At 40.9% G+C, this 23656-nt stretch overlaps 1 protein-coding gene across 5 annotated transcripts in view; it reads left to right on the plus strand.

Moving 5' to 3' along the window:
- Positions 1 to 23656, plus strand: part of FNBP1L (formin binding protein 1 like) — a 71551-nt gene that overhangs the window by 26883 nt on the left and 21012 nt on the right. For 4 of the 5 annotated variants that reach the window (XR_009557875.2, XM_088673143.1, XM_035121717.3 and 1 more), the window contains exons 2-9: positions 132 to 247; positions 10214 to 10267; positions 12551 to 12698; positions 14123 to 14185; positions 14878 to 14982; positions 16825 to 16953; positions 20509 to 20655; positions 21674 to 21877. Coding sequence is in view for 4 of the 5 variants with exons in the window: in XM_088673143.1 (XP_088529269.1) it covers positions 132 to 247; positions 10214 to 10267; positions 12551 to 12698; positions 14123 to 14185; positions 14878 to 14982; positions 16825 to 16953; positions 20509 to 20655; positions 21674 to 21877 (966 nt within the window). In the remaining variant the exon portion in view is untranslated. Of the gene's footprint in view, positions 1 to 131; positions 248 to 10213; positions 10268 to 12550; positions 12699 to 14122; positions 14186 to 14877; positions 14983 to 16824; positions 16954 to 20508; positions 20656 to 21673; positions 21878 to 23384; positions 23544 to 23656 lie in introns of all 5 variants that reach the window. The other variant, XM_060276716.2, reaches the window with a different exon arrangement.

The following is a 23656-nucleotide window of genomic DNA, read 5'->3' on the forward strand; positions in this document are numbered from 1 at the left end:
TTCTTCCTTTGTGTGATACAGTATTTTCAATTCTCTAAATGTGTAGAAGACAGAACGTAGTATCTAAAAACAATATTGGTGCGTGTCATCCTGTTCAATTTAGATTTTTTTTCCTGGCTTGTGTTTTACAGGATCAGTTCGACAATTTAGACAAGCACACACAGTGGGGTATAGACTTCCTGGAAAAATACGCAAAGTTCGTTAAAGAAAGGATAGAGATTGAACAGAATTATGCAAAGCAATTGAGGTAAGCTTTATTTTACAAGTTCCATTACCCTTCAAACTTCTATTACCTTTTAAACTGTTTTGTTTTGTTTTTTTCATTTCCTAATTATGTTTTTAGTTAAAAATAGTTTCCATACTGTAGGAGAAACTGAATAAGCAAATGTTGTCCTGGAAGAATAGCCATACTTGATCCACGTAGCTAAAATCACTTTTTATTTTCCATCTGAATTGCTTACCCCTTACTACAGATTCACTGGCAACATGATTTTTTATCCCCCAGTTGCGGCAAACACAGAGACATGTTTGTCATTCAGCACAAGCAAACACAAGCTTGCAAGTAGCATAGCATGCTTTGCAAAGCAAGCAAAGCAGAGATGGACTCTCTCTCTTGATCAATACTGTATGCATTGAATGGAGAAACCCCCTTAACACTGTTACACTGTGGACTGGTCCTGTGGCTCACATTTCTTCCATTATGGTTGCTATGGGGAATGGTGCTCTAAAAACCTCTGAATTAAAATTCGAGCATCCCCTTATTTTCTTTTAAGGCTGTAAAGCTTATCTGTGTGTAAAGGAGTAAGTATACTCCATCCAGAATTGGTTTGCTGCATCCACTGAAGCTGCTTTGTATTGCTGAAGAGGCAAGCTCTGGGTTTTTGTGTGCATGCTTCCATCAGCATGTGGTGCAAACATCAAAGAAACGTCAGCATTTTCCTCTACTATCTTCATTTTAATTTGTGGGTAGACACCACGGTCCCCCTTTGGGAAACCAAGGGGAAATCCTGTTGCTCTAGTTTTTAAAGCCAGTTCCCGTTGCATGTACTGGGAACTGTAGACATGTTCCTCCTGGGGCTTTTGGGTGAGTTCTAAGAGGCACCAAGCAGTGTCCCTACTCTGGAAGAAACACTTCTGCAGCACTAAAGTACCAGGGCCGGCCCTACGGCCAGGCTGGGTGGCGCAGGGAACCACGGCGCCGGCCCGCCAGGGGGGCGCCGCGACTGCACTGGCCCGCTGGTCCGCCGCGCAGCTGCGCCCACGGCAACCACGCTGTGCCTGCCCGCCTGCTGCGCAGCAGTGCCTGTGGCAGCCGCGCTGCGCCCGCCCACCGCGCTGGGAAATGGGGCGGGGGAGTGTGTGCTGGAGGGATCCGTCGCACCACGGCACCAGGGGCGCTTAAGACGGCCCTGTAAAGTACTGCATGGAGACAGCCTCCCCTTGAGTCTAAACAGTAGTGGTGAAGACTTCTGCTAGTTTTATGTAGAGGCATAGAAGATCGGCAAGGAATCTTGTAATAGATTCTGGAGACCCAGTCCTTTAATATGCACAGCAAAGCATAGAATCGAATTATTTGACCCATTGAAATGATTGGACAACATAGTAACATTGATTAATTTCAGTGGGTCTACTGCGCGAGAAAATTTTAGTTTAGTTTTCTCTACCCGTTTAGTGAGTGGCCTTTTGGCTGTGAACCTTTCCAAATGGAACTTAACCGATATATTTTAAGCCTCTTTTCCATGAACAGTGTAAACAAGTAATCTGCTTACATTTATTATTTTCTGTGCTGGGGTTCGTAGGTAAAAAGCGACAACTGTTTTAAGTATATGCATATCTTAATCTTTGGTGTTAACTGGTCTACTATATATGCATTTTTTAAAAAGACTTCACCTATCAGCTTTCAAGTAACCTGGGTTTGTAGTTTCTTCTGAAATGGTAGTAATTTGGGATGTATGCCAATGTGCTCTATTTTTACTTCAGTCATGTCTTAGAAGCTAGTAAAGAAAAATCGGTAATTCCAAGATAAATAATGGGGAACAGTCTTGATTCTCAGAAAGTTCTGGATCTGAGCCTCAGTTCTTCTTACCTAGATAGTGCTGCATTCAGTTGCAAACAGGACCTGATCCCATTGTGGGGTTTTTTGTTTTTGTTTGTAGTTATCCATTCCAATCCTAGATACATATGGATACATCAAGTTATCAGCTGTTGTTTATGATTAAAGTAGCCAATGTTGATTTAAAAGGGGAAACAGTTTGTTCTGTTTACTTCCTCCCTTGACTACAGCTAACTGTTCTAAAGGCTAACTTTCCTTCTTATTATAAGCAACTATTGTTGTTCTTTTCACATCAATACTCATGTCCTGAGTGCAGCTTCATTGAGCGGTATGTATAAACGCTCATCTTCACAATATCCGAGTGGCTAGGAGACAAAGGTTTTGTGAATTTGCCTGACTTTTTTCTCTCTGAAGAAATGAGTAATGTGTATTCCATATTGTAGGTTTCCAGTCAAGGACAATTCCGTTGTAACACGATGCAGCAAGGTATCTAGAGGGAATTCCTTGATTTGGAAGCTGAAGAAAGTTGTTTAAATGGCTTGATTATCTTCTGCAGTGGGAAACTATGTAATTGTGCACGGCCAAATGAAGATTTAGTTACCTAAATGACTATATTTAGAAACTTGGCAAGCTGTCTGGGTGCTCTACTAGTTTGAATTCTAAATTGGAAACAAATGGTCGTGATGTGGGCCCTTGTTTCTGAAGGCTGTTCTTCTTTAATTGAAATTGAAAACATAATATGTTGATTATTATCCAAATGTAGATGTGGCAGACTTTCCTTGAACAACTGTGCAAATGGACTCTTATTCAAAAGAGATTCTGTGCCGAAAGTTATTCCGCCCCATTATTATTTACAAAAGTTTTTATCGGAGGTAGGATGCCTTTGTTTCATGAACAGAATGCAGCAGCTAGTCTGGTGACTGGGAGCAGCCCCCAGGACCATATCACTGGTCCTAAAGGATCTTCACTGGCTCTTCCGAGCACAATTCAAAGTGCTGGTGCTGACCTTTAAAGCCCAAATAGCCTTGGCCAAGTATACCTGAAGGAGTGTCTCCATCCTCATCGTTAACTGAGGTGAGGTCCTCTTCCGAGGGACTTCTGGCGGTTCCCTCATTGCATGAAGTGAAGTTACAGGGAACCAGGCAGAGGGCCTTCTTGGCAAGTGGCCCCCTCCCTGTGGAATGCCCTCCCTTCAGGTGTAAAGAACTACACAACTTTTAGAAGACATCTGAAGGCATCCCTGTATCAGGAGGTTTTTAATGTTTGGCGTTTTACTATGCTTTTATATGTGCTGTAAGTCGCCCAGAGTGGCTTGGGAAACCCAGCCAGACGGGCCGGGTATAAATAATAATAATAATAATAATTATTATTATTATTATTATTATTATTACATGCAGTGCGCAATCCAGCCAGGGTTGGTTCTGAAGACCTGTTTATTTCAGTGAGAAAGTTAAGCAAGTGTTTACATTTCTTCCAGTGAAACCTAATTCAATACAGTAATTCTTTTTTCCCATGGAGTGGAAATTCTTTTTTCCCATGGAGCATTCTGGAGATAAGGCAGGGCACCACTGTGAAAAAGGCCCTATTTTTAGTCACCATTCAGCTATGAAGTGGTGCACCTGATTCATTACTAATTAGCGTTCCTTTTCTTTTGTGAATGCAGTAAATAACAATAGTACTAGAACTCTGATCATAACCATTTAAATTAGATTTGTGACCATCACAAACTAGAAATGTCGGGTGAGAGTTCCATAAGAAGTTGAATCTGAGCAAGCAAAAATAGTACAGCTTCTGTCTGAAATACGGTGGTTTTTTTTTAGCTGTTCAAATCAAAAGATTCCAGGGCAATGTACAACATTAAAAAGACATTTTACAGAGCATAATACTAAAAACATAATAAAAAGCATAATACAATAATAATAATAAAATAACCATAAAAACACTCCCCCCCCCCAAGTTTTAACAAGCCATAGATTATTTAATGGTCAACATCATGGGTAAAGAGGAATGTTTTGCCTGACACTGAAAGACATGTAATGAAGGTGTCAGGTGAGCCTCTCTAGGGAAAGCATTCCACAGACATGGAGCCACCACAGAAAAGGCCCATTCTCATGTTGCCACCCTCTGAATCTCCTGGGGACTTAGAGAAGGGCCTCGGGTGACAAGCACAGGATCCAGGATGGCTCATATGGGGAGAGGCGGTCTTTATAAAGTATTGAGGTCCTGAGCTGCGTAAGGCTTTATAGTGGAGTGGGTGGCATTGTGGTCTAAACTACTGAGCCTTTTGGGCTTGCCAATCGCAAGGTTGGCGGTTCAAATCCACGCGACAAAGTGAGCTCCCGTTGATCTGCCCTGGCTCCTGCCAACCTAGCAGCTCAAAAGCACACCAGAGCAAGTAGATAAATAGGTACCACTGCGGTGGGAAGGTAAACGGCATTTCGCTGCGCTGTGGCACTCCTCACGGTGTCCCGTTGTGCCAGAAGCGGTTTAGTCATGCTGGGCACATGACCCAGAAAACTGTGGGCAAATGCCAGCTCCCTCGGCCTGAAGCGAGATGAGTGCTGCACCCCATAGTCACCTTTGACTGGACTTAACCATCCAGGGGTACCCCTTTTACCTTTATAGGTCAACACCAGCACATTGAAACTAGTCGACGGCCAGTGCAGTCGGGCCAGGATTGCTAGTTGCCCTGGTGCATTTTTATGCATAGCAGCCTTTTTAGGAATTTAGTGCCAATACTAAGGTAAAGGTAAAGGGACCCCTGACCATTAGGTCCAGTCGTGACCGACTCTGGGGTTGCGCGCTCATCTCGCATTATTGGCCGAGGGAGCCGGCGTATAGCTTCCAGATCATGTGGCCAGCATGACAAAGCCGCTTCTGGCAAACCAGAGCAGCACATGGAAACGCCGTTTACCTTCCCGCTGTAGCGGTTCCTATTTATCTACTTGCATTTTGACATGCTTTCGAACTGCTAGGTTGGCAGGAGCTGGGACCGAGCAACGGGAGCTCACCCCGTCACAGGGATTCGAACCGCTGACCTTCTGATCAGCAAGCCCTAGGCTCAGTGGTTTAACCACAGCGCCACCTGGGGCCCGTCAGTGCCAATACTACCGCATTGCAAAATGGCAGAACCTGGATTAGCTATCTGCATGGCAATTAGTAATCTGTAGTTGTGACCCTCCCCCACTGTCAGTCCAGTCTGTCAGGGCGTATGCATGCGTGTGCTTTCCCGGTAAGTATTTTCCATTCTTATCTGCAACACACCAGAAAATCTCTTCAAAAGACTCTCTTGTGCAGTTGCCTGGTTACAGCATTATTGTTTCGTCTCCTGAATAATAATGAGTTAGATTTTAAGCCTTCCCACTTTGCTCAGCTCTGTGAGCAGACATAGAGATTAAAGATGGATAACGTAACGTAGAAAGGTATGGCTTTAGGTAGCTTAAGAATGACATTTCCCTCTTTTTGGCCAGATCTATCGTCGTCTACCTTTAGTATATGTTTTCCCAAAACAAGCAATGTAGTTCAGTATCTAAAAATTCTTTAATATATTCAGAGTGCTGCACCATGTCATAATAAATCTAATATTTATATTTGTATTTGGTAATATGATAATAAATACCCAACAAATTCTACAGGAACACATTTCATAGCATGTGAACCCTTTTCACCATGGGAATGCTTTCAGCTGGGGTTGCCAGCCAGCTAAAGGTTTTTTAAAAACTGATTTATCATTTTTGTGTTTGCCAGTTTGTCGATTACAGTGGTACCTTGGCTTACGAACGACTCAACAACCGAATTTTTCGACTTACGAATGGGGCAAATGGCCGCACGTTTACGAATTTCTCGACATCCGAACGGAAACCGCAGCAGTTTTAGATAGGGTTTTTTTCAACTTGCGAATTTTTAGATGGGGTTGCTTTGACTTACAAATTTTTCCGGTTCCAATGCATTCCTATGGGAAATTGCGTTTCCAATGGCGCTTTTCGGCCTACGAATTTTTCGACTTACGAAGGTGCCTTCGGAATGGATTAAATTCGTAATTCGAGACACCACTGTACCTAAAAATTGGGGGGGGATGGGAAGCTGGGGGGGGGAATGGAATAGAGTATCCCAAAGGAGGGTGGCTCCCTAGCTGAACAGGAGCACTCCTATTCGGAGGTAAGGCTCCACTGCAACATTTTGTTGCCAGTTGCTTTGTATTAACAAAGCCTCCACAAAGGTGCCTTTTGAGATACTAAAGGATGTGTTAATATAATGTATGACTTGACGAACAAGAGATAGTACTTAAGAAGGGTCTTTTAATAGCTGAAAAATGGTTCCCCTTACAGTAATGTATCAGAACCCAAGGAGCCTTGAAAAATAAACGTAAGTGTCCTTAACATTCAGACTCGCTGATTAAAATTGTCTCTCCCCCCCCAACCTTGATTTATCAACAGGCTCAGCTGATTAAAACTTGCATTCAGAGTTAGAACATTAGGAAGGTAAAAAACCTAACAAGCTCCTTCTAAAAATAACTTGTTTTTGCAAGTAAAATCATGGCTACAAAATGCACAGGATGTTACGGCTCAGTGCATTATTTGTGTAAGGTAACTTCCCTGTGGCCTATTACTGAAGCATGAGAGTATAATCTGAATTTTTAAATGCACAAAACTATAGCCCACTCAAATTGATGCATAATAGTGAACTCCTTACTACGTGCATTCAGCGATGACTCAAACCTTAGGGATGCTGAAATACCAGCTGAGAATCGTTTACATTTTATCCAGTGGTCCACCTTCATTGTTGTTAGGTTACATTGGTCCTGTTTAACAGGGCTGTCTTAAGCATATGCAGCGCTGAGGTGCAAAGATCCCCCCGGCAACCCCCCCCCCAGGTTGCCCAGTCCCAGGCTTGCAGGAGGGTGGAGCCGGCCGGCTGGCTCGGTTGCCCCCAAACCCGCGGTGCAGAGCTGCCGCAGCAGAAGAACCTGCTGTGACGCTCCAACCAACGGGCAGGCTCTCCCCCAGACTCAACTTGTCTCGACTTGGCGCCCGTGTGCCCCACACCCCTAGCGCCTATGGGTAAGACGGCCCTGCTGTTTAACTTGATATGTTACAAGTGCATGGTTTTCTTCCACACATGAAGATGGGGTGTTTCATTCACTCATTTCTTTCTTCAAATAAACGAAACAATATAGTTTACCTTCTATCCCTGGCAAGCACATACAGTCATACCTCTGGATACGAATGCTGCGGGTTGCGTACAACACAGGTTACAAACGTGCCAAACCCGGAAGTAATGGAACGGGTTACTTCCGGGTTCGGCAGTTCGCGCAAATGCGCTGAATCGCGACCCGCGTGTACGTAGAAGCGGGTTGCGTACTGCTCATGTTGCGAACAGGGTTCCGGAACAGATCCCGTTCGCAACCAGAGGTACCACTGTACAGTGAAACCTCTACTTAGGGACGTAATCAGTTACAGAGGTCTGTCTGTAAGTCAATCTGGGTTGCTGGTAGAAGCGCCGTTGTTCACAGGCGCATTTGGCTGTAGCGCGCTTTTGCGCATGTGCAGACAGCAGCAGCCGCTTCTGTGCATGCATGAATCACGGCAAACCCGGTATTTACTTCCAGGTTTGCTGCAGTCGCAACTTGGATCGGGCCCACGTAGAAGCGGTCGTAAGTAGAGGTTCTACTGTACTTGGTTTGTTGAACATTAAAACTAGCCTATTTTTTTCAAGCCATTGTTGTTGTTACAGCATAATTGGTGCCTGTTTTCCCCCAAATAGCATTAAATTGGAGCGTTTCCCTACCTCCCCCTTAGTATGTAAGTATGAGCATCCAGATAACTTTAATGTCTGTTCCTTGTGTAATATATTTTGAACCCCTGCCCTTATCTTATATTTGACATTAATGTTGAATCCAGTAGGATTGGGTTTGTGGCACTTTACATTGACTGTGGCACTTTACATTGACTGTGGACCAACTAGGTTCTCATGCTTCTGGCTTGGCTGTGCTAGTTCTTGGTCACGGAAGAAGAGCAGCTGCACAAACAAAGCAATTTGTCAGAAATTCAGAATTTTCCTGGGAAAGTACTGTCAAGTTTGCAGCTATTTTCCCCGAGGATGAAATTTAGTAAAATGCTATTTCAGGACTATGGCATGTTTGTGTGTGTTATGTTTCTGGATCTTATAATTCTGCTTGCATCCATTCTTGACATCTATTCCGTTCTGATAAATTCCAGAAAGTCTTGCACCTTCCTTGCATTACATGGTTGTGTTTCCATTATCTATATTGCCCTAGAAACTATTTGGCACTTGTGTAATGCCACTAAACAAAATTGTGATTTGTGGTAGTCTTAGCTTTGGAGTGAGCCTTCCATACTGCAATAGTAGGGTTTCCTAAACTTATCATAGCCAACTGACTTCCCCTCTAGAAAGAAAACCTTTTTACTCCCATAAGGAAAAAGGGAACTGAACATCACTGTTTGCTGTGATGTATCACACAATTCTTTCTTTAGTGTGATCTAAACAAAGCTGTACATTTCATATACAGTCATACCTTGGTTTTCAAACAGCTTAGTTCTCGAATGTTTTGGCTCCCGAACACTGCAAACCTGGAAGTGAGTTCCAGTTTTCAAACGGTCTTTTGGAAGCTGAACGTCCAACAGGGCTTCCGTGGCTTCCAATTGGCTGCAGGAGCTTCCTGCAGCCAAACTTTGGTTTCTGAACGTTTTGGAAGCCAAATGGACTTCCGGAACGGAACGGGTTCTGTTCAACCTCCAAGGTACAACTGTACTAGTAGACACAAGTGCTTTTTGAAGAGATGGTTTGTGAACCCAGATCTCTGGTATAACAGAATACATTTTCATCAACATTCTATCATGGCCTCTTAAACTGAATGTGTTAACCATATGTTAATGTTTAAATCAAACCATCTCCCATGGTTTCCCTTTGTGGGGAAAGTTTCCTATTGTCATCAGCTCTTGCTATTTTTAAATAACTCAAAAACCTATTTATTTCTTCATTGCTAACTTCTGTGACTTTTATTTCCCTGGAATTATGTGAATGTTGTAGTGTTTAGACGCAATATAACTTTTATATACCCAATGAGTATAGCAAGAGAGTTTTTGACTTTTAAGGTTTGGTAATAAAACCAGGCTCCGTAGTGGGACTAATAGCCCAAGGGGAAAGTTGTACAGAAGTTTAGTTCCATTTCTTTAATGCATCGCTTGGGGAAAGAAAATAGATTTCCTGCTGAAGAACATCAAATATATACATTATTCCTTTGTGGGAATATTTGTGGGCAGTGAAGTAACTTGAGGCCTCTGGAATCCTTGGAATTCCTGCTGAACTCTTTAAAATGTATTAAACTAGGCATTCTGTTACTGCTGCTGCTCTTTAGCATCATCTGGAGAATAGTCTATTCTGTCTGGCTGAAACAAGGCATCTTTTTACCATTCTGGAAAGAAGCTGCTAAGAAGTGTATAATACTTCATTAGAAATTAATTTGCAGTGTCTATAGGACAATTCTCTCCCCCCCCCCAACCTCCCTTTGTTTTAGTCCTTCTACTCTAGATCAACATAAGATAAAAACAATAGGTTGGCTTTGTTCCTAGTTGCTCAGCGGTGGAACAATTTCCCCTTCTTCCTGCTAGCAACATTTGCGAGAATTCAGGCACCCATGTTTATTAGTACCAAGGGCATTGTGCATTTATTTTGTCCAGAAACAGATAGATATTAAAACATGCACCTCACTTTGATGCTTTTTGTAGATCTCTTGTACGACAGCTCCTCAACCTGTAATATTGTAAACAGGAAAATAAGCTTTTTTATGTTTTGGTTTCTGAGAAGAATAAATTGTGACTCTTTCATTATAACAAACTACATCTTTAGCGTGTACTCCTGGATCCTTGTTTCTGATAAATTGTTTATTGTCAAGAAAAACATCTTAATGTTGTGAGGAATCGAGGCATATTCTGACGGAGGTGCTGGCGTTCAGAAATGATTACATCACAGGGTGTTTATTGAAGTAGATCCTCTTCACAGGAGATATGTGAACTGTAAACTGAGGACAAAGGGCTGTTTCCTTGTTCACCAAGTTTGAGACTGATCCTTAGACAAATACTAACAGAAATTTATTAACGTCCTTATTTAGTAGAACACTATGTTTTCTTCCCTTAACAGAAATCTGGTGAAGAAGTACTGTCCTAAACGTTCATCCAAAGATGAAGAACCCAGGTAAAACGAGCATTAGTTTTCTATTGTCTGTCAGGAAAAAATATATCACAGTGTTATTTTCTGGAAATACTTTGAATGAGGGTCTCAGTCCTAAATATTTTTACACATCTGTGTACCTTTGTGATAGGCTGGTTTGTTTGTTTTTACCTCAACTTGCATGGTAGTAAGCTCAATTTAATTCAATAGGACTTACTTGCAAGTAGACCTAGTTGGGATTGTTCCGTTAATTTCTTAACAGCTTACATTAGAGTTTGGTTTTTAATGACCAAATATAAGGGGTGTCTCTGTATTCAGAAATCAGAAAGTGAAGGCATTATTAACACTTTCTGCACTGCTTTCCAAAGGATGTTGAATATTTTAGTTTTGAGAACGTGTTTAACTCTCCTGAGAATCCCTAAAATTATACCCATGTAGCTTTGGTGTGAATTGTAAGACTTGGTTCTCACACGCAGCAGATGAGGAAGTAAATTAGACTCTGGGCTATACCACATACTTTAGATAGGAAGTAATGGTTGAATGCTCTACCATACAAAAGAAATTCCATATGCAGAAAACTGGCATATTGTGAAGAATGCTAGAATTCTTCTCCCTTGACATCTAGTTTTCTTTGTGGAGTTAATCAGTAGTGTTCCGCATTACTACTCCTCATTGGTAGCCCCATTGAAATTAATTGACATGGCTAACTTAGGTTCAGAAATTTCAGCGGATCTGTTCTAAGTAGGACTTAGTTGTATATCACAAAGTGTTTTGTAGGGAGAATCACCAAACCACACAATCTCCCATCTGTTATCTGAAATAGGTAAAGCCCAGAAGCCACTTTATCTCCTCATTTTTGCTGTTTTGCCAGCTAGACCTGAATTCATTATTTTAGCAATGTTCTTTTTGTTGCTTTTCTAGACACCAGCCATGGCACATCAATTTTCTTTAGCTCAAAGCCAAACTTAAGTATGGTGACACTTTGCAGTGTCAGCACTCCTTGATTAAAAAGGGGTGGGTTGAGTGCTGTGTAGGTTGTGTTTTTTTTTGAGGTTCCTTTGTGGAGCTGTACATTGAAAACTACTATAGAGCAATGCTGCAAAGCTGTATGTCCTTGTCAGTCTTGGCTTGTTGGGTGGAGTAACTTTCTCTCTATTCTGTACTTTATATAGTTAACAGTCTTTCAGCGTAGTATAAGGGAAAAAATAGCAAACGCTCACCGCCACCGACCTACTAACATTGATCGCTTGGCCATCCTTAACACAGAGAAGAAAAAGTGAAATTTAGGTTATTCCATTATTACCAGCGTGCGACAGCACAGGAAGCATCTTTTTTTTTCCAGATGCCGTGGTCAGAGATGGTTCAAGGCTGATTTTACAATTGAAGCCCATCATTGAAGGAAGACGGTATTCACTGGGTTACAAGAGACCTAATGAGGTTATCTAGCCCAAAATCCAATTATTGATGAGATTTAAGTTTTATCAGCCACACACTATTTCTCATGGAAGATCATTTTTGAGCCCCTCCGCTTCATTTTAACCTTTTTTAAAAAAGAACAAAACAAAACACAAACCTAGATGACAGGGCTTCCGGAAACTGCTATGGAGCTCAAGACCCGACCACTTAAAAAAAAGATGGCAAACATTCCACAGGCTTATGAGGTCTTAAAAAAAAATTACAGTGACATGTTTGTTTGTTTCTCCCCTTCCATACACATTTTTCCCCTTATTTTTTCCTCCTCCTTCCCTCCTCTGCTCCCCCTTTGTTTTAGTGCCAGCAATAGTGTGGCACCTTTCCCTCCAACCAAAGAGGTGAGCAGGCAAACAGGCAGCTGTCTTCAGAGCTGGTAGCAAACTTGTTCAGTAGATCCATCCATCGGGGTGCATAGGAGTGGCATGATTGGCATGTTCCACCCTCAAGATCAAGCAAAATCATCTCTGCAACAAGTTCAGCTTCCCAAGCCTAGGAAATTAAGTCCTTTCCTAGGTTCAGTCCTTCTTCCATTTCGCATCTTAGGAGATACCACTATACTGCAGGGCTTTCCAGGTAGTGTTCTTTATTCTTTTCTACCTTTTGAAATCTGTTTTCTTTCTTTTTTTAAAAGCAACCACAACCCATGTGTGTGAAGAGAAGTGTATTTGGGGCATCCCCACTGTACATCTTTCTCCAATTCATTTTATCAAGGTGTACCCCCCATGCTAATTGTGTCATATTTTATGGTCCATTTATGGAACAAAAGCTGTAACTTCCGGATAAATAGAAACATGACATTTGTTTCCCTCCTTCTTCTCCACTGTGTATTGCCAGGTTTACCTCATGTATAGCCTTTTATAATATCCTTAACGAGTTAAACGACTACGCGGGACAGAGAGAAGTAGTAGCAGAAGAACTGGGACATAGGGTATATGGAGAACTGATGAGATATTCCCATGAACTCAAAACAGAAAGGAAAATGGTAAATCATGAGGGGTTCACGATTGTAGCATTTACGCGGTTATTCTTTTCACTGTTATTAAGGTCTCGTCTGTTGGACCAACTCCTCTTTGGTGTAGTAGTGGTGCACAAATTTGAGTTGCATGGTTTTTTCCATACTTCTGTGACAAGAGAACAGTGTACAGAATGAAAGGCCGCCCAATTTAATAAAGCATTGCTTGCTATGTTATCTTTCAGAATGTTTGTGCTGTGCATTCCTCCAGGTGCCTGCTTAGAAGCCGGTCCCACTGCACAGCATTCAGGAATAATGGCTTGTCCCTTAACTTGGGTGCGTTTTAGGACTGCAGCCTTTTTTATATGTACTTTGATTGTATGCTGCCTCCTCAGGTGTTATGGAGAGCTGGAATACAAACAACTGAAATAAAAATCTTTGTGTTTTTTATTCTGTGGACAACTGTTGTCTGTTGTAAAGGCATTTAAAGTACAGTTGTACCTTGGTTCTGGAACACCTTGCGAGTTGAACGTTTTGGCTCCCGAACGCCGCAAACCCAGAAGTGAGTATTCCGGTTTGCGAACCTTTTTTGGAAGCCGAATGTCCGACGTAGCTTCCGCGGCTTCTGATTGAGTGCAGGAAGCTCCTGCAGCCGATCGGAAGCTGCATCTTGGTTTTCGAATCTTTCTGGAAGTTGAACGGACTTCCAGAATGGATTCCGTTCAAGAACCAAGGTACAACTGTATCTTTTAATTCTCACACATTGGTCTGAGAATTAAAAACGTGTGCCACAGCCAAGAGCCATGCATTTAAGGGAGCTGCATGTGCCGTTGCTGGTCTTTGCCACTGTACACCAAGTTATTTTTATCAGATTATAAAGTCATGAGCCTGGGCCCTTGTAGATTTGAATGTTGCTGTCTGGTGCTTAGAATATTTTAGGTACTTTTAGAATAAAATGCTAACTAATGATACTGTTACTGTTAAGTTTTAATAGCTTGACTCCATCAGGCACGGAGATGCAGTATCAAAAACTAAAGACAAATCTCCGACTGCACTCATGGTGCAGTTTCCTTGTGCACATTTATAATGTCGCCATAGAAATAGGATAATACTTTCAAGTAGAACTGATGTTTGTCCAGTTGTTTCACTTTAACAAAATGGGTGGAAATCCAGTTCCTTCTGCTGCATTTCAGTAGATTGGAGAGCAGTGGAAAGTGTGGAACGTTTTTCTTTTGGAGGAAGCAATGTGCATTGTGGTTTTTCTGCATCGGGTTTGTTTCCTCTGTGCAGTAGTGAGGAGGAAATAAACAGACCCAAGTAGGTTTACTTTGAGGTACAAACTAGGCCACTGTTGTTGTTTGGGTTTCTTTAGTACACGCAAGTAAAAGACTGTAAATGCTGTATCAGATTTTGAAAGAAAAAAAATTAAAACCCTCTCGTTCGTAATTTCGCAGCACCTTCAAGAGGGTCGAAAGGCTCAGCAGTATCTTGACATGTGTTGGAAGCAGATGGATAATGTAAGTTTTCTTCTCTCTTCTCACCCCTGTCTTTTCCTGTTTACTTTTAGGATTACAAAGTTTGGTGGGCAATTGTTAAATAAATTAACCGAAGATTAGCTTTGTTATCATTGAGCCATCCCGTTATTTCTTTGTTAAATAGACCAGATATATCGCTGTGTTTGCAGAGATCATTACAGCTCATAACTTTTCAATGTGCAACCTATTGCGCAATTCAATGTGCAGTTCAACAGGAATTCTGCCTTGAAGGATTTACAGACTTCAACTATGTCAGAATTTATTGAAAATGCCTCCCAGCCCTATGATTCTTAACATGGTTGCTGAAACCAGCCCCCAGCACAGTAGAATGGAAGATCTAAATATATGTTGCTGTCGGGATCTTTTAAAAACAGTGAGGATTTTGCAAGTGTCTTTTATGAGGCTTGAATTATAATTTCAGTATTCTTCTACTTTTTTTTTGTTTGGCTTTGCATAAAAATCAAAATGAACTACATAAGACAAAACCTCACTTTTGTTTAAAAGTTGTCAGTCATAGTATACTAAGAAATTGGTGGGATTCCACCATATTAAATAGTTGAGTGAGAGCAAGTATATGAGTGTTTATATGGGTATACACATTTGAACTTTAGCGTGTCTTTTTATAGTATTTTGTAAATAATAATAATAATAACATGCTAATGTTACCATTGCAGAGTAAAAAGAAGTTTGAGAGAGAGTGCAGAGAAGCAGAAAAAGCACAGCAATGTTTCGAGAGACTGGACAATGACACTAATGCCACTAAAGCAGATGTTGAAAAGGTTATTATTATTATTATTATTATTCCTATAACGGTATTCACATTTTTTCAAATATTGCTATCTTTTTAAAACTTAATGTGCCAACCAAGGTGGGCAGTGAATCAATGGCTGCATTCAGACATCATGTTTTGTTATTCTCCAAAGGTTTGGAGGATCAGGAACAAATTCTGTGTGCATTTGTCCTAACACCACCACCTTCATAGGGCCTAGTTTATTAAAACGGTTTCTCATTTGATCAAGTCACGGTTTGCTGTTTCATCTGAATTGGCGGAGCGTGGTTTGTGCAATCTCTTCAAACCAGAATCGCAAGCCACAGTTTTGCTTTTTGGTTTGCTGTTCTGTTTTGGAGGGTTTGCCAAAGCCATAGTTTGCAGATTCAGAAGTAGCAGAGAACTGTGGCTTGATCGACCAGGACATTTCGTCCAGTGGAAGTTGCAGTTTTTTTGATGGTATCATCTTGGTTGCCACTGGTGAAAAGAAAACTTTAGTGGCTGAAACAGGAACTTTCAGCAATATGGGGTTGTGTGCCATATTTGTTGTCACTTGAAATGAATGGTATTGTACAAAGTAGACAGTCACATATTGTCTCCCTTTCTATATGTGTACATGGCAGTTCCTTATTTTTGGTCATTTTTAAATGTTTTGTTTGAGAATAGCATGGAGAGATTCACATGCCCACCTTAAAAAGTCAGATGCTTTTCTCCAAATAAGAGCAAGCTACTATTTGTCGAAATGATTACAAGAAAATAAGTGATAAAATATTGTAAATATCTAGCTTAGACATATGTATAAAATAAGAAATAAAAATTGTATTTGGAAAATGACAGAAACAATGCCAACGAGAAGGACGACTGTAGAAAACAAGAAAGAAGAAGGGAAGTCGTAGGGTTGGAATATCGGGAAAGGAGAACAATTTCTTTTTCCTCCTTTTTCCTCCTTTATTTTGGAATTTATCTGTTGGTCTTAATACATGTAATCCATTTTGTTTTTTATTACCTATTAGGATGTGTATATATTTGTACCATTTGTGCTACACAAATGGTACAAATATATACACTGGAAATGACAGAAAAAATATATACACTGGAAATGACAGAAAAAGAATTTTTTTTTAGTGGTTATGTAGTAAAAATTTAATAAAGATCATCTTAAAAAAAAAGAACAAGCTACTACAAATGTTTTGGAGTGGTTATGAATGTTTATAAAGAGAAGTTTATACACCTTAGGTTGTACTCAAAGCTCTGGGGTTCCTCTAATCCAGGGGTCAGCAAACTTTTTCAGCAGGGGGCCGATCCACTGTCCCTCAGACCTTGTGGGGGGCCGGACTATATTTTTTTGGGGGGGGGAATGAATGAACTCCTATGCCCCACAAATAACCCAGAGATGCATTTTAAATAAAAAGGACACATTCTACACATGTAAAAACACCAGGCAGGCCCCACAAATAACCCAGAGATGCATTTTAAATAAAAGAACACATTCTACTCATGTAAAAACATGCTGATTCCCGGACCGTCCACGGGCCGGATTTAGAAGGCGATTGGGCCGCATCTGGCCCCCGGGCCTTAGTTTGGGGACCCCTGCTCTAATCCACTGAAGCAGATTTGGGTACAACACGGGGCAGGGAACAAAAGGTGGAAAAGTCATTCCACTCATGCATTTATTTAGTTGAATACTGTCTGCTGACCCTGCAAATGGTAATATAAGGTAAAGGATACAAGGGCATCTCCAGGGCTCATGAAATGTGATGGCATTTCACTTACAATGACCATGTTGCTAAGTAAGATTTTGTTTAAACAGAAGACTTCTAGAAAACGTTGTCATTGAACTGTCTCTTATTAGGCAAAGCAGCAATTAAATCTCCGTACACACATGGCTGATGAGAACAAAAATGAATATGCTGCCCAGCTGCAAAATTTCAATGGTGAACAACACAAGCATTTCTACATTGTCATTCCTCAAATCTATAAGGTGGGTTTTAGATCTAAATTTTGTTTTTGATCTTTATTTATTGCATTTGTATACTTCTACTGGGTGCCCAAAGTACTTTACAATTTTAAATATTAGGGGGAGGGAAACATTATTTAAACTGCTAAAAGTGTGACAGTGACTTCTAAGCTCATCCACACTGCTGCTCGTCACATGATTTCTAGGCACAGGTCAGAAATGTTTTCCTTTTGTGCCTTTGCTTTCCACAGGAAAACCCACTGTTTAGTGCTGAATCAAAACAAACATCAGTCTGAAGAAAACTCAGTTGACGTTTGTTCCCATTCAGTGCTAAACGGCCACTTTTCCTGGGGAAAGTGGCAGGAAAAACCTTTTGGACCCATGCTTAATTTGAGATGGTTTGAGAACACTGCTATAAACATAAAAATTGTAAATGTTTTATCAACACCTTACATAGTTCTGCTTTAATCGTTCACTGTTAATTTACATTAAACTAGGATTTTACAGTATTTGAAAAGTTATCTACAATAGCATATCATTGGTCCTGCTTCCTGACATTCCCTATTGTTTTTAAATGAAGTAGATTATTGATTTCCATTCATTCGCCGCTCCTGTATACTTAATTTTATCCTACATCATCATTATCAACTTTGCAGTATTCAGTTGCTCCCACAACTCCCTGGTTCTAATTTCCTTGGCACTTAAAATTCTTGCCATTGCTAAAATATGCAGTACTTTCGTTTGATATATTTGTGGAACAAAGCAACCATGTAAATAAGCTACATTTTTGGATACAAAAAGTTTCTCCTTCATTATATTAATTTTTAAAACTCAGTTTTCCCTTTTTATCATTCGCTTACATGGCAATCTGTTCAAGGGTGTTCTAATTTGATGAACCAATAGAAAAAATGTTTGTATTAATTTGCACCCCGTCCTGATATATTAAACATTCCTTCACCAATATTATGCTAAAGGGGAAATTTCTGATGCTAGCACTTCTTTTTAAATCTATCCCAGGTTTTTAAGCATGTGCCAATAACATAATTGTGTCTGTAACAATGGTTTTTCCTAGTACCGTACTTCCACCCATTCATAATAAATTCTTTACTGTGGTATTCATTGCTGTTTCTCCCATTGGTCTATAATATGAGTTTTCATCCCTAAACCACTGAAGGACTACAATAGCTCCATTAAATCCCCCTCTTTCTATGCCTTACAGCTTACATTTTTAGGTTCCTTAGCTCTTTTTAACATTCCATATAAATACATTGTTTCTGCCATTCTTGAATAATTTGGTGTGAGGTTTCGGAGCAGGAAATTTTGGCAGTACACAGACTTTTATTGTGTTGGTTCTGCCCAATAAAGACAGTTTCAATTTTTTTCCATGTCTTCATATCTGTTTCATTAGCATTATGTAATTATGTTCACACAGATCCTCCAGATGTTTTCTTTAGCATTGGGTTATTGGCAAGGGAAGTATCATGTTTGCTGAGGTTGCCTCTACACCCTTGTGCAAATTAATTGAAACAAACAATGTAGTTTATTGTACAAAACTCACATACAGTATACATGTACAAAACTCACATACACGTACATTAGTAACGGATATGACCTCTGCTATTTTTAAGCAGCATTTGAACACTGTTTGGCATGGAGTCTACTACAGTAATACCTCGGGTTACGAACGCGATCCGTTCCGGATCGCAGTTCGTAACCCGAATAGTTCGTAACCCGAACGCGATGGGCGCCGCCATTTTGCGCATGCGCAGATCGCGCGCCGCTTCTGCGCACACGCGCGCGTGGCGAAAACACTTCCGGGGTTGCGCAGTTCGTAACCCGAACTGTTCGCAAACCGAGGTGGTCGTAACCCGAGGTACGACTGTAGTTTTGAACAGTCACTGTTGATTTTTGGATCCCTGTACCACCCTTGAATCAGCGCCTGAATGAGCTTCTCCATAGCTGTACAGTCTGCAGCACGGAGGTGACTTTTGCATATAACCCACAAATTCCCAATGGGATTTACGTCAGGGGAATTCCCTGGCCAATCAAGTACCTGTATTTGCTGCTCTGTCATGAATTTCTTCAGCACTGTCGACGTGTGACGGGGTTAGGTCGTGCTGCAATATCCCAGTACTGTCAGGATACCTCTTTTCCAGCTCTGGAATAACTCTTTCATAGAACCTCAATATATTGTGGTAAGCGCATCATTCCTTCTATTGGCTGCAGGCTTCCGACACCATAATGATCAACTGACTTTTCATGTTTTGAGCACAGGATTACAAGTAAGATAGAAAACATGCTTTGTTTCAATTTGCACAAGGGTGTACATTGTAGCAGATGGGGCATCAAGTGGCTCAAAGCAAATTACCTCTTTGAGCCTCCCCTCCCCCCAAGAGTAGCTACGTCAATGTGCTCTCACACCTGGTGGTTCTGTTGCTGAATGCCAAGTAAGAAAACCATCTTCCTCGCCAAGAAACCTATTTGCCTGGAAGCCAGATGTGAGCTACAACTCCTCGTGTTGATAAGATAAAATAGATACTTATATTGTCATTGTACATAGTACAACGAAATTGAATGCCATCCCATAAAAAAACTAAGCAAAAACACAATTACAGCCACACACACACATTGGGCCAGAGAGACAGAATTGTTGGAGTTGGAGAACTGCTGATGGTGGTCTTGCAAGACTTCAGGGACCATACCTGGTCCGCCTCAACTGCTCCAGCTCAGCACTTCATGGTCACCATGACAAACATGGAGCTATCTCAATATATTGTGGGGCCAACACATATAAGTCAGTCATTCCCTCAGTCTGGTTTTTGCAACGGAGCAGATGAGGTAGCTGTCAGGGGAAAGTGTGCATAGGATTGCAGCCTCTGATTTCTTTCTGAGGTTCTTAACCACATCCCCCAATTATTTTAGGTTCCTCCTTCTTTGAACAGCATCTTGTTTAAGAAAACACCGATAAGCCATTGCAAATGAACAAAATTTCACTGGAAGGCTATCGTAACATTTACAAGGAAACACACTGAAGGAAAACCATGTTTGCTTCATAAACATGAGGAAATTTTCAACAAAATATTGGTTACAGGATAATATAGAAGCTGCAGCAGTAAAGTCTGCATTCCGTACATGTAAAAACAAGCCTTTTATTTGTGATGTAAAATGAATCTTCTATAGATGACAGGTAGTTAGAACAACATAAAATTTAAGTAAATGAATGAATCTATTACTAATTCACTATGAAACTGAAAGTGGGAGCTTTTCATTGCCTTGCAGATGCTAAAGAGGGAAGGGAGCATTGGAGTTTTCATTCTTGCCACATCTTATTTTCCTAACAGGAAACTATGGTTAGGTTAACCTAACCATGGGTTCAGTTAAAATGAATTTTGGTACACTCCTATGTCACACCAAGCCTAGGTAGAGGTTCTTTATTAAAGAATCTGGTACAGGAAAGCAAACTCAGCAAATTGGTGATGCTTTAAACAAAATGGGGAGGAACTGTAGCCCAAATATATGAGTATCTGAATAGTACTGTATTGTCATAAGAATACTCAGGCCTTTTCTTTATAATTTTAGCATCTTCAGGAAATGGATGAACGAAGAACCATCAAACTTAGTGAATGTTATAAGGGGTTTGCTGATTCTGAGCGCAGAGTTATCCCAATAGTCTCGAAATGTTTAGAAGGAATGACTGCTGCTGCAAAATCGGTTGATGAACGCAGGGTAAGTTGACTTTATTTTGTAGGATTCAGATTATCAGTGCAGAACTCATTGCTTTGGAAGTAAATCTGACTAATTGTGGGTCTGATCATGTCCTACCATGACCAGGCAAGGAATTAGACTGGTCAAGCCTATGAAACTTGTGTTCCATGAAGCCAAACCAAGCAACAAAAACAGAGGGTTTATCAAGTCTCTTGCGTACCATAACTCTGGCAGACAGCTTTGTTGGGTCATGAGACCTAGTGCAAGTAATTGTGGAAAGGAGTCTGTGTTTTATTCAGACTTTTTTTTTTTACCCATTCTCTTTTAACCTCTCTCCCTCTCCCTCCCATTAATTTATGATGCCCCAAACTTTGATTTTTCAACATTTTGCCCAATGGAGATTATGTTGCTGGATGCTGTTGATTGTATGAGTCTGTTCTTGCAGACATCATTAATCTTGAGATGAAATTTCTTCAGCAGTTTGAGTAATCTCAAACTTTGGATGGAGGTACAGTGCTACCCCTGGTAACAAACACCTCGGGTTACAAACACTTCGGTTTACAGACTCCGCTAACCCAGAAGTAGTACCTCGGGTTAAGAACTTTACCTCGGGATGAGAACAGAAATTGCACGCTGGTGGTGCGGCGGCGGCAGCAGCAGGAGGCCCCATTAGCTAAAGTGGTACCTCAGGTTAAGAACGGACCTCTGGAACAAATTAAGTTCATAACCAGAGGTACCACTGTATATACCTAAGTTTAATTTCGGATGTGATGGGATGTGGAGGAACGGGATGTGCAGGGCACAAGCATTGTTTGCTCTCTCTGCAACATTATCTTTTCTAAATGCCCTGTAGATGGTAGTCTTCAATCCCCCCCCCTCGAGTAAACGGACTTAATTCTTTCTGGAAGATCAGTAAATTTCTTGTGCTGTTTTAAGTTACTCATTTTTATCTGTTGCATTGCTAATAATATCACTTCAGTTAAGCCATCAGCTCTCTTGAGTAATCATTTTTTATAAACATTTCATCTCTCCCATCAAGGACTCTCAAATAGTAATAGACTCCTTCAAGTCTGGATTTGAACCTCCTGGAGACTTTCCATTTGAAGATTACAGTCAGCACATTTACAGGACTGTTTCTGACGGAACAATCAGTACACCAAAGCAAGAAGTGGTGAAAATCGATGCAAAAACCACCGTGGGCAAGGCTAAGGGCAAGCTGTGGCTTTTTGGAAAGAAACCAAAGGTACAACTTTTAAAATATATTTCACATGAGAACACACTCAGGAATTGTGGTTAAGGGATCAAATGTAGTCCTTTGGATCAAAATAATGTCGTTTTGACCTTATATAATTTTGAAAGACGGTTTGCATTGCCCCAACTGCCCATTTAGGAACTTGGTTTTGGTATTATATGTCTGCTTTGCCGCCGCCACCCCCCCCCCAGCTATAGTATTCTAGCAGCTGAGGAGACTATTAGAACTGGGGTAGCAAAATGCTGCACAGTTGCTTATTTGCTGGCTTTTGCTGGAGCTATTACAACAGTAGTTACTGTCCAGGAACTGCAAACTCCTGCTAACATGTTACATCAGTACTCAAGCGCAGGTCTTGTGAAGGAGCCTGCTGCAACTATTTTGACCAGTAATAGCATCCTCTGTGGCTGTTGCGGATGGTTGGGCCACACAGAGTCCGAGCACTCAGGCATGCCTCTATATGCTGGAGTTTTGCTATTGTGTTGAAACTGGAGGGAGATCAGGTCAGTTGATCATGATGGGTGTGTGGATTATCTCTTTAATATCAAGGATTCAGCCTTCTTCTGGCTGTGGTCCATTTTAATTGTTTTTAGGTACACTGGAGGAACTTGCATCCTGCTGTAATGTACAATTTTAGAAACTGATGTTTCCATTTGAAGTGCGTGGTTTTGGCAGGTCAGTTTAAAGATATTCAAAGGCACCTGAAGGTTAAAGCAAAGCAGGTGATATATTGCTTCGGACATATGAAAGAATAAAGATGTGAAGGCAAATTGCACCTTACCTTTGCAGGAGTTCTTAGTAGAGAGACCAACAAATAACATAAGCAATATTCTTTTTTTAAAAAACCAACAACACTAATTAACATTGCGTGCAGCGTGCGAAAAAATTGTGTAGAACACCTAAGAACGGAATAACCTTCCTTTTCCAGCTGTGCAATACATCTCCATTACCTTATGAATGCCATTCCTTAAGTCTTCCTTTCAGCCCATATGATTTGAGGATATAAGAATTTTAACATTAGAACGCTTAGAATAAATTTTACTGGGTTTTTTTTTGTTTGTTTGTTTTGTAGGGGATATGTTCTTATTCTTTCAAAAAGTTCCTAGATGTAAAACAAACAAAACCTAAAGCCTGTTATCTTTCAGCAATGTGTGTTATCTGAAGGGTGGCTCTTGGTGTTGTTTCAAAACTCACATGTAAAAGGACATTTTAAACAATTTTAACACCTTAACTAAATAGTCTCCCTTTCTTACTTTGAAATTTTCTTACTGTGTTGTATATTTTTGGTGGTGAACACAGCGGAGAGCCTTGTGACACCTTGAAGACCCAACACATTTGTTATGCCGTCAGCTTTCTGATTATAATCTCTGATGGTGGCTGTTGTGGGGTGGGGGTGGGGGTGGCTGGGACCGATGGTCTGCTTCTGTATTGAAAGGGGAAAAAGACAGAATTTTCAATTGAATGTTTGCCTTATCTGTTCCTTTCTTTATTTCTGCACCAGCCGCAGTCCCCTCCCCTTACCCCCACTAGTTTATACACGTCCAGTACTTCTAATGGTTCCCAGTATCCCTTATGCTCGATTGAACAAGTCCATTATTGCATGAGTGAGATAAAAACAGGGAAGCCCAGAATTTCTTCTTTCAGAAGCCTCAAAAGAGGGGTAAGTTTTGTGACGGGTTTTAGGTGCATGATAGTGCTATGAACAGTGTGCTTGTGGTGTGTGGCTTTTTCCCAGTCTTCTCCACCCTCATTATAAGGCTAAAGATCCTATCA

Source organism: Zootoca vivipara, chromosome 7 (genome assembly GCF_965207765.1).
Source record: "Zootoca vivipara chromosome 7, rZooViv2.hap1.1, whole genome shotgun sequence".
Classification (NCBI taxonomy): domain Eukaryota; kingdom Metazoa; phylum Chordata; class Lepidosauria; order Squamata; family Lacertidae; genus Zootoca; species Zootoca vivipara.